General features: G+C 49.0%; 1 protein-coding gene and 1 long non-coding RNA gene across 10 annotated transcripts in view; one reads left to right on the forward strand and one right to left on the reverse strand.

Moving 5' to 3' along the window:
* Positions 1-9,016, reverse strand: part of LOC116073550 — a 16,994-nt gene extending 7,978 nt beyond the window's left edge. Inside the window, exons 1-5 of one of the 9 annotated variants that reach the window (XM_031345584.1) lie at positions 8,759-9,006; positions 8,069-8,290; positions 2,382-2,470; positions 1,571-1,689; positions 990-1,239 (exon numbers count right to left, since the gene is read on the reverse strand). In XM_031345584.1, coding sequence (XP_031201444.1) covers positions 990-1,239; positions 1,571-1,689; positions 2,382-2,470; positions 8,069-8,220 — 610 coding nt within the window. In that variant the 5' untranslated portion in view covers positions 8,221-8,290; positions 8,759-9,006. Of the gene's footprint in view, positions 1-989; positions 1,240-1,570; positions 1,690-2,381; positions 2,471-3,743; positions 3,822-8,068; positions 8,291-8,758 lie in introns of those variants that run through there. The other 8 variants (XM_031345586.1, XM_031345585.1, XM_031345589.1 and 5 more) reach the window with 8 other exon arrangements.
* LOC116073551 lies at positions 8,255-9,113 on the forward strand. Its single transcript, XR_004111868.1, has 2 exons — positions 8,255-8,317; positions 8,842-9,113. It is a non-coding gene; the product is annotated as an uncharacterized LOC116073551 (long non-coding RNA).
* Positions 9,114-11,262: the final 2,149 nt, after the last annotated feature.

Below are 11,262 nucleotides of genomic sequence, written 5' to 3' on the forward strand. Positions count from 1 at the left end.
GGAGAGAGAGAGAGAGAGCCTGTCTGGAGATCTCCAGAGAAAGCAGACTAGAGAAAAAGCATGCTGGAAAGCCGCCTTGAGCAGAACATAGGCCGCTAGCTTCGACCTACAATTTGACTTGTTGAGTCATTTTCGCCACTCCCAGACGCCCCTTCTCTAAGAATCCCTCTCCAAGCCAAGGCTGGTTTGGAGACGCAATAATGGGGCCTGAACCCAGGACTTCACTCATGCTAGACAATCAATTTGTCCGCTAAGCTATATCCGAGCCTCAGTCAGCCCCTTCATTTATTTCATTTATTTATTTTATGTAGATGAGTACACTGTAGCTAGCTGTCTTCAGACACACCAGAAGAGGGCATCGGATCCCATTACAGATGGTTGTGAGCCATCATGTAATTGCTCGGAATTGAACTCAAGACCTCTGGAGGAGCAATCAGTGCTCTTAACCGCTGAGCCATCTTTCCAGCCCAGCCCCTTTATTTTTTTTTTTAAATTTTTTTTGTTTGTTTGTTTGTTTTCGAGACAGGGCTTCTCTGTATAGCTCTGGCTGTCCTGGAACTCACTCTGTAGACCAGGATGGGTTCGAACTCAGAAATCTGCCTGCCTCTGCCTCCCAAGTGCTGGGATTAAAGTCGTGCGTCACCACCGCCCAGCACAGCCCCTTTATTTTAAAAGCCTGGACTGCAGGGCTGCCATCAGGCCCAGTCAAAACAAGAAGTAGGGAAGGCAAAGGAGGGACAGTAGGCAGTACAGCACCCTCCAGAGTGATCCTGGCTAAACCCTTGTAGCCAGGCAATGCCTGAAGGAGTGCTGAGGGCAAGAACAAGCGTTTAGTCTGTGCTGTATTCTACAGTGGTCACACCACTGGGATCTGACTGGGACAGAGATGCTCCTGTATAGGATTAAAAAAGGGCTCTGGGGACGAGGGGCTCAGACTTCGGTTTATGTTCAGTGCCATCTTCCACCCGGCCCCCACCCATAAGTCCTACCTGAATGGGAGCACTCGAGCTCAGGATTTGTCACAGTCTCCATCTTCCAGGGCTTGAACCATTCTCTCTGGGTTTTGCTGAATGGAATCCACCCAGGCTTGTAACACTGGCTGTGTATACTGGAACTCGTGCTCCTTAATGGAACCTGCTCGAGCAGCTGCAGGCGGTATTTTACATCTGTTGGGGCAATTTCCTCCTCTTCCAGATCCTCAGGGACATTCTGCTGCTGTTGCTGCTGCTGCTGCTGCTGCTAGGAAGTTCACTAGGTCAGAGGAGTCGTTACTGGGTTAAGTAGGGGAAGTGAGTATGGATATGTGTGTATGTGATGAGGAGGGAAGTCTCCTAAACACTTGCCAGTGACCCCTAGAAAGTGACTTGTCTGATCTACAATGCCCTTACTTGCAAAATCAGTAAACTATGCCCCTTTCTGCGTTCCTGAGGAGATCGGAACTAAGGGGTTAGCATCATGCTTGGCATGAGTACGTGCTTAATAGTCTCTTCTCTTAAAATGTTCATGATCTTGCCAGACAGTGCTCTGCTGGTGGTACTTCTTGAGGCTTGGTTGGAGTCCTTAACTTTACCTGACCACTGGAGGCACTGTCCTCAAGCCTCATGGGGACGGCCAAGGACTCGCGCTGTCTGGAATTGGATAAAGAATCATCAAGCAGGTAGGATCTTCTGTCTGCAGGAGAGAGAATCTCTAGAGTAGGGGAAAGAACTGAGGTCCATTTCAGCCCTCCTACCTGTGGGCAGCTTTGTGCTATCCATCACCCTCCGAGGGGAGAGAGGAAGGAAGGAAGGGACAATGTCCAGATGGGTCCAGTTTTAATTTATTTGAGACTAGATCAGTCTGAGACCCGGAGTGGAAGGGTTAAAGTGGAATGGGGCTGGCTCTCTGCATTTAGGGGCACATGGCAAAGGCAGTCTTCCTTTCTTCTTTTCTTCCTTCCTTCCTTCCTCCTTCCCTCTATCCCCATCTATCTACTCCCTTCCTCTCTCCCTTTCTTTCTCCCTCCTTCCTTTTACCTTCTCTCTACCCCTCTTCCCCGCTCCGTCCCTCCCTCCTTCCTTCTTTCTTCCCTTCCTTCCTTCCTTCCTTCTTCCTTCCTTCCTTCCTTCCTCCTCCTTTCCTCTTCTTTTGAGAGAGCATTAGGTAGCATACACAGCCAAAGACAGCCTTGAGTTTCTGATCTCCCTGCCTCTACCTCCCAAATGATAGGATTACAGGCCTGGTTTGTTCAGTAAATGTAACCCAGCACTTCATGCACGCTAGGAAATTGCTCTAAAAACTGAGCTACATCCCAAGCTGCAAAAACAGTTAGACATTCCAGGATTGGTTTGGTTCTTTCTTTTGGCCTTGAATGTTGTGGCTGTTGAGAATGGGTGGCTTACGGTAGAGATGGCTGACACTGGGCTCCTGGAGAGTCAAGCAAGACAACCTTTCAGTGACGTTGGAGTAGGCATGGTGTTGTCCATGTCCCCTAAGGGGTAGAGAAAGGAGAACATCAGGGCTTTTGTTCCTTGCTTTCATCAAAGTTACAAGTATACACCCCAAGACCTTGAAGAGGCCACTCTGGCTCCACAGTGACAGGAAGGAAGGATGGGTCTGTGAGCTGATTTTTTGTGGTCAGATATCAGACCCAAGTGGAAGGCCAGGTGTTTAAGGCTCAAGGGAGACTGGTAAAGAAAGGACAGACAGCCTTTAGCTGTTAAAGGAAGGGGAAATTAAAAATTATATTATTTATTTTTATTTATATGAGTACACTGTAGCTGTCTTTAGACACACACCAGGAGAGTGTATCAGATTCCATGACAGATGGTTGTGAGCCATCATGTGGTTGCTGGGAATCGAACTCAGGACCTCTGGAAGAGCAGTCAGTGTTCTTAACCACTAAGCCATCTCTCCAGCCCAGAAAGAGGCATTTTTGATTGGTGTGTGTCAAGTAGAGTGGGCAGACAGGATGAGAGTGAGCAAATCCTCAGATAGAAACAGATGCCTTAGGCTGTAGCTGCCAGCATGTGGGCAACTGCAGCTGTAGTGGGGACCTACTAATACGAGACAAACAGGACAAAAGCCAGTGTCCTCTGCCAGCATTGGGGTCGGGGGAGGAATTTTGGGGGTAGAGAAGGGTTGACGAGGTGGGATATCAGGTTGGGAGATGGTCAGAGGACAGCCACCCACAGTCACACAGCATACATAGATGGCTGAGGGGAGGGCTGTGACCCACTGAGTCTGCTCATTTTGTCTTCTGTTTCCCAGCTCTTGAATGACACACAGACATTAGTTCTGAGCTTAGTGTCCTAGGGTGCCATGGAACTTCTCAATATATTAAGACCACTGTACTGGCTTCAGGAGAGGAACAATAGACAGCTGTGTCCCCAACAATAGCCTGTTATGACCAGCATGTAGGGGAATGGGTGACTGGAAATAATCAGGCCTTGAGATTGCTAAGTCTTCTCTCTGCTACTTGTCTCAGGTCTAACTGTGAGTTTCCACTGTGTGTTAGCATGACTGACTATCCAGTGAGTTATAGTTCACTATACATATGCACAGAACTATAGGCATATGTGTGTGTGTGTGTGTGTGTGCTCAGTGAAGTATGCATGCATGTGTGTGTATGTGACTGTCCTGTGGGGTGTGTGTGTGTGTGTGTGTGTCTGTCTGTCTGGGACGGTGTACAGCATATCCAAGCCCTGATCCCTCAAATGTCTTTCCTGTCTTTACTTCCAGTCCACCCAGCCCTGTACACCCACCAAGTTTCCTGAGACAGAGGGTTGAGCTGCATTCTGCCAGTTGCATTGGTTTGCCAGTATCTGGCTCCTTTTCAGAACCTGAAATCACAGAATAGGACGTTGAGTCTGGAAGACGGTTTACTAGGTTGTGCTCCACTCAGCCTCCTACCCAATCTAAAGCCGCTGTTGTTCTTTATGAACTCAGAGTGCCCTGCCCTGGTGCACAGAATGACGGTGTTGATTACACTGATCCTAGATACAGAGGAGGAGAGGGACTGCAGCCATGAGTCCCTGCACCGATTCCAGAGCTGTATCTGTTAAGTACTACTCCCTCACGTTTGAATACTTCCCACTCTGTCACCCCTCTTGGGACAAATGTATATTCCATTCTGGAGCAACACTAGCCATTTTCAATTGTCTTTACCAGTGGCTTCATCATTTGTCTGAATTATCCATCCCAAGGCTTATAAAAACAGATGAACTCTTTTTTAGTAGAATTTTCCAGCTGAGCTAATGCTTTTGTGAGCCAGGATGCCTGCAAGCTCAGGGGGCCTCAATCGGAGGATGATCTCAGTAATCTCTCACAGTGTCAGAGGTTCATCAATATTTTTAACATTTAAATTTTATCATTCTTGTGCATGTGTATATGACGTGGAACATGCATGCCACCGCCTATGTGTGGAGGCCAGGGGACAGCTTTGTTGAGTTGGGTTTCTCCTTCTACCATTATGTAGGCTCCAGGGATCAGACTCTGATAGTCAGCCCTTTAAAGCAAATGCTTCATCTGCTGGGGTATATTTGCTGTCCCTAAGTTAATCAGTGCTTTTAAATGAACTTTTATGGGGTGTGTGTATGTATGTGTGAGTGTGTATGTGTGTGCGCGAGTATGTGTGTGTGTGTGTGTGTGTGTGTGTGTGTGTGTGTGTGTGTGTGAAAGTATATGTGTGGTCAGAGGACAACTTACAGGAGTCAGTTCTATCCTTCTGCCATGTGGGTCCCAGGCATGGAACTCAGATTGTCAGGCTTGGCCACAGGCTCCTTTCTTTATGTGGCTTTGAACTTGCAATTAGCCAAGCACAATCTTGAACCCCTGACCCTCTTGCCTCCACCTTGAATGTGCTGAGATGACAGGCAGGAGCCATCGAGCCTGAACAGCACTTAGTCAACTGAGTCACAGTTTGGCGCCTCCTTGTGAAAGTCACTAGTCAGGCAGCCACCTGGCTTACTAGGTGATGTCCAGCTTGTCACAGCTGCAGAGGGGTCCCGCCACCCAGTTCTACTTAAGATATTTGCAGTGTTCCCAGCACGGGCTCTGCTTCCTGATTGAGTCTTTCCTGAGCTTCCAGGGACTCTGAAGCCAACATTTATCCCGTTTGGGGATTGTGAGGCCCTTGGGTTCATAACCAGCTGGGTGGGAGCCGTGAGTGGGAGGAGACCAGGGTGCATACAGATCTTTGCTCTCTAGCTCCCTAGGAGAGATCTCATGAGCTAAGGCTAACTGATGATGGTCCTGTGTGCTGGGTCACATAACGGTCACATTAACCCAGGGAACTGTCCAATCAGATATTTATGGAGTAGCTTTGCCAGGTCCAGAGGCGGGGAGTCTGTGGCTTTTTGTGAGCACCGGGGAGGGAGAAGCAGGAGTGCAGATACCAGAGAGAAGGCTGCGGTTAGGAATGACCTGCTGGAAGCAGGTTCTGGGAGAAGCCCTTGCATAAGGTCCTGCATCCTCAGCCTCCTCTCCAGAGCCTCCACAGCCTGTAGGACATCTCTAGCCCCTCCTGACACTCCCTGGACTACACACACCCTGAATGAGCATCACTTCCAGGCCTCTACTTTCCCCAATCCTTCCACTCTTAGCCTTTGGCACTCTGCGCAAATGTCATTTCCTTCCTGGACATTCTCCTTGCTGCTGACACCGTGGTATCAGGGGCTCACTCTCACAATGATTTATATTCCCAACTCTAGTAGAGGTCTCTGTAGTAAAATGAACTTCATGTTTTCCTTCGCCTGTGGACTTAGAATTTATTAAAGACAGAGGCCACAATCTCCAGCAACCAGAATAAAGCCTGGCCCATACAAGACATTTAATATTTGTCGAATTCAACCAGATGCTAGCGTAAGATTTCTCTATAGGTAAGAACTGGGCAAACAAGTGTGAGCATGCACCTGGGTGTGGTAGCCTATGCTTGTAATCTCTGCAACTTGGGAGGCTGAGTCAGGAGAATTATTGGGAGTTTGAGGCCAGCTGGGGCTAACATAGTGAATTTGAGGCCAACCTTTAATACAAAGCAAGATTAACCAACTAACAACCAATTAAACAAATGTGAACTTGAAGACTTAGTGACTAATTCATGAATGAAGTGTGGATGTGGACTGAACATTTTTGAAGGCATCAAATCTTCCTGAGAGTTGGAGATCTTTATTATTCCTTTTCTGAAAAATCGCCTTCTGCCTAGGGAGCATAAGACCCCAGATTTTCTCTCTCCACATGCCTAGGGACTCTTGGTAGATAGCAAGCTAGGTGGTCTGGGACTGGGGCCCTTGTGATAGTAATATGCTTTTGTAGGCAGAGTGTGCCTTCTGGGACTTCTCCTAGTCTGGCCACTGTTTTGCTTGGAGGGGACTCAGAAGGAGGAAATGCTGGAGACCTGTCATTAGCAGCTCAGGTTCTCTCTGCCTGATAGAGCTCTATGAAATAGCAGCTATGGCTGCTGTTCCTAGGTCCTCACATTCTGCAGATCCTGATGTTAAGCGGATATTGTCCATCATCATGCTGCTGATCTGTATGAACATCTCTGAATGACAGAACATGGAGACGTTCCCCCAGATCACACCAGTCTCTTCACCTCTGTACTCAGAATCCTTGACCCAGTGGGTAAGGGAAAAAGGAAGGGTTCCCTGGCAGCTTTTCATCAATCACCCAGGCACTGGTAAAGGACAGACGGTTCCAGGAGTCCAACTGTCTTGGAGCTAATAGGCCTGGCCTCTCTTTCACTTTTCCTCCCCTGGGGAGGGTAGGCATAGCGCTTATGAAATGTATTCTTTAGCGATCTTGTAGTTTAGCCCTGGCTCAGGATGCAGACTGCTCTATGTCGCCATCTGCTGGAAATATACAGCAATAGCATGTCACACCCTTGTCACTTCCTACCCTCTAGATACTTCCATCTCATCTCTTCTTACCCTCTTTAGGCTCTTCTGCTAAGGCCCCTCCCTCTTACTCAACACACACCTGCTTTGCATCTTCTCCACGGTGGTACTGTTAAGAAACCTTAGTCCTGGCTCAGGACAGAGGACTCTGAATTACTCACTCCCATGGTCTGAGAGATGTGGCTTTGCCTCTAGCGTCAGAGACCTTAACGGTGCCACCTATTTCTCTATGCTCTTGAAGGCTTTCTGGGACCTGGAACTTGGCTGTGACTGAAGGCTACTGAAATCATGTGTGGACTTGGGTACTTCTGAAAATGAGTCCTCAGCATTAATAATGATGCTGAGACAACAGGTGTCAACAGGACCATCCCAAACAACTGGGATGCAGGGCTCCCGGTACAGCGGCACAGCATGGAAGGCAAAGGTGGCCAGCAGAGGCTGCTGTAGCACTAGCTATGGGCCTTACTACTTCTAAAAGCTCCTTTCTCATTCCAGGGAGTAAGAATACAGAAACAGGTCTGTACTGGTTAGATTTGATTATATACAAGTCTGGGTTTTCCTTAGTGCTGATGTCCTGGAGTGATGCTTTGGCTTCCCTTAGTCTGTCTGGGTCTGAGAGGTTGAGTGCTTTCTCTGGCTCCGGGAACACAGTTCTTAGCTCCAGGCCTGGCTTCTCACTGCTTCTCTGTCCATCCTGGATTGGGCTGTGCCTTTCCTAAATCCTGATGGCTTTTATTGCTATTGTCATCCCTTTGGGCAGTCGCTAGGTGTGTGGGCTCCTAGATCGACCAGCCCTGAGGCCAGTCCCTTCCAGGTGTGTCAGCAGGAGTCAGTAGGAGGGCAGGTATGCTCAGGGATGTCCTGAGCCAAAGGGGATCCAAAGAAGGTTACCCCCTGCCTGACCTGACCCACTGTAGGAAGGGGCTTCAGAGCCACTTGGAGGAGAAGGGTGTTGGCAAACTCTTCCTGCCTAGCTCTCCTGGCAAGACCCTTTTTCATCTTTCCCTCCTTGGGGGTGGGAGGACTTTCCCAATTTCGGTTCCCATGTGCAGAGTTGAAAGCCCTTGTGTTGTGTGGGGGAAAGCTTGGTGGCTGTGTTGGAGTATGGTTTCCAGCCCCTTGGCTGTGATGGATGGCCTGGTTTCATATTGTTTGTGCAGAGCCTATCTCTGGGAGCCAATGTCATCCCGACTCACCTGTATGGACAAACTGGTGTTGGGTTTTGCAGAGCCTGAGCATATCGTAGTAAAAAGAAAGGTGTTCTGAACAGGCCGAAGGGAGAGCCACTCTGCTCAAGCAGAGAATTCTGGAGCAGCAATGGGTATCCTGGTATCCTAGGGGTCGCCATGGCAACACGAAAGGCAATCCAAAGGGAGGCAGCGACAGAACAGGCCCTCCTCCAGGCTGAGGCTGAATTCCTGGCGTGATTAGAAGAAGAATTTAGGGTTAGAAAATGATCTGTAGACCCACAGCTGCCTCTAATCTAGGGGACACCTTGCCTGTCTGCTGTCCCTTGTCCATGGAAATCCCTTACTCCTTGTTCCTCTCCCATATACCCAACTTGGGCAGAGGACCTGTTGGTGTGTGGAGAAGAACCGGAGTCAGCCCCAGAGAATTGTCTTGCACGTTGAAAGAGGTGCAATGAATGGGGTTTTAGGCTGCTACAGCCTGCTTCCCCACCTGCGGGACTCAGAGCCATCAAAGTTAACCTAGTCTAGCTGGGGATCAATGGCTGGCCTATAATGTTCCCTCTAGTGTTCCCTTACAAAAAGCAGCCTGTTTGGGAAAAGAAAATAAATGAAAAGCACTTTTCTTGCTCTCTGGTGCTGCTGAGCCTGTGACCCTCCATCCTCCCCGGCTGCCCCTTCCCATTCCTCACTCATTACCTCTGCTCAATTAGCTAGGGCTGGGTTAACCCCTTCAGCCTCAGTTTTGAGTAAGGGTGATCAGCTTGTTGCCTTCTCCACAGGCTCGGTTCTCAGCACGGTTCTCAGGAGCACAGGATGGGCCAAGTCCAGTGCCTGCCAACCTTCTCTGTACCCTCCCTCTGGCTGCCAAATCTGACTTTGATTAGCGTGTGGAGGGGAAGAAAGCAGGAAAATAGAATATTAAAATCTTAATTCAATTTAAAACACTGTCATTCACAGGCATGCCAAACAGTGAGATGACTAATTATTATGCAAATGAGGGAGATAGAAAAGTGATTAATAATTGCACAAATTAAAAATTATTGTAAACATCCTGTGACGAGCGATAAGTCCGATGGAGAGGCAAGGGCGGTGGGCCGGGGAGGCCACGGAGGAGCCAGCTCCTGCATCCGTTTTTCCTCATTAGGGGGATTTAATTAGCACCCAATGATGGGGCTTGTGCTGCCAGGGTTGGGGAGTATGTGGCCAGCACCCCAGCTGTCTGCTGGTTCCTCATTTCCTCTCCAGTTCCTCCTCACTACCCTGGGGTCTTCACTAGAATCGGCTGAACAGGAAGAGAAAGAGAGGTTGGCCACCATGAAGGACAGACGCTGCGCAAGCCTGCTGCGTTCCTGTGTGTCAGGCTGGAGGACAATCTTGGTGTCACCTCAGAGAACTTGTCCACCTCCTTTGAGACAGCATCTCTCATTGGTCTGGAACTCACCAATTAAACTAGACAGACTGGCCAGCCAGCTCCAAGGACCCTCCTTTCTTTGTTATACTGGCTTAGGAGTGGATTCCGGGTTTTGAACTCAGGTCCTTGTGCTTTTAAGGCAAATTCTTTACAGACCAAGCCATTGCTTCAGTCCAGCTGACATATTCTTATTACAATTTTTTTACTTACCGGCCACAGCTTCCTCCTACCAGGGTCTGGATCTCTGGTCTCTGGCAATTGGGGCTAGGGCTGGCTATCTTTGCTGTCCTCTATTCAATCCTGGGCCTTAGGGGAATGGCTCTTGGCGTCCAGAGAGGCCGCAGGAAGTTATGAAGCTCAAGGTTAGACCTGAAGCAATGGGAGGAGTAAACTGTATAACTGAAGCTGTTAGCCAGAGTTTTCCTTCTCTAGAGCCTAGTACTGGCCAAGGCTCACTCCTGCCCCCTGCTGGCTGGACTCATCCTGGTTCTCAGTCCGTCCTTGGCTTCTGTCTAGTGTCTTCCTGGGCTCTTCTGAGACCACCAAGAGTGATGGGATGTGGTATAAGTCTCTGTGTGGCCTTGGCCGAGTTGCCTCACTTTTCTGGGTCGTTTTTACAAGAGTTGGGCTGCGGGTAGCCCAGTGGTTTGCCTAACCTGTGTAAGGCAAGGGTTTGAACGGAAGTGCCACAGGTAAATAAATAAGGTGGGGAAGTGTCTACAATTCCATGGGACTTTCCCACTCCCCTTTTCCTCATTTTCAGCCATCGATTTCCTAGGCGAGACCTCGTTTCTCTGTATCGAGTGCTAGAGGTGCAGTCGGTACATGGGGTCCAGGACCTTGAGAACACTGGGAAAGAGTTGAAGGAATGGCACAAGCTAAGGCCCTGGGGTGAGAGATTAAAAGAAGTTCGGAGATGGTCAGGGGCTGGGGGAAGGCTACACTGGGGAGTGGAGGGGCCAATGCTTTATTCTGGGAGATTTTGGTTCTATGTTGAGGACCTAGGCAGAAAAGAAAAGATTTAATGTTGGGGGAAGGCATGATTAGAATTGGCTTAGAAAGCTCACATCAACCTCATTGTGAAGACAAAGTTGGAGGTAGGAGTCCCCACTGGTCCCTGCCTGGAGGCTGTCTTAGGCATCTACAAGAAAGGCAGGATCTATGACCACTGAAGGAGAGGCGGCATGGAAGAAGCCAGGATCTCAGCGATGTGTATGTGAGGGTGTAAGGTGATACTGGACTTCCACCCAGGAGATAGCATTCTGGGGAAAGGAGAAGTGACTACCTTGTGACACCTGGCATCTTTCTCCAAGGAGTGGTAGGTGCTGGATTAGAACGGCAGCTAAAAGTCTTGCCTTCCACACCCTCTCTGCTCCAATTCCTCAGGGAGGGGCCAAGGGCGGTGAAGGGAAGAAGAGTTGTCAACCCTGACCACAAAGTCTCTCTGGGAGCAGTGAACTTGGGACTAGAAATTCACAAGCTGATGTATGTTAGCCGTGCTTAGCTGTGGAATAACACCACAGTGAAGACAAGAATCCATAGACGAGGTGGTGGTATGGGGACTGGGATCTGTCTCTCCCTTTGCATACATTCAAAAGTGAAATAAATTTCTCTCTCACTGCTGCCAAACTTCTCCGTAGTGTCTGTGGACTTGTGGGCAGCTTGCTCCATGGGGCTAGCTTAGTCCCAAATATCACCCTTGAGGTATGTGTGTGTGTGTGTGTGTGTGTGTGTGTGTGTGTGTGGTGTGAGCATGTGGAGAAAAGCTGATCAAGAAGACCTGGCTGGA

The sequence above is a fragment of the Mastomys coucha genome, unplaced genomic scaffold (assembly GCF_008632895.1).
Source record: "Mastomys coucha isolate ucsf_1 unplaced genomic scaffold, UCSF_Mcou_1 pScaffold23, whole genome shotgun sequence".
NCBI lineage: Eukaryota > Metazoa > Chordata > Mammalia > Rodentia > Muridae > Mastomys > Mastomys coucha.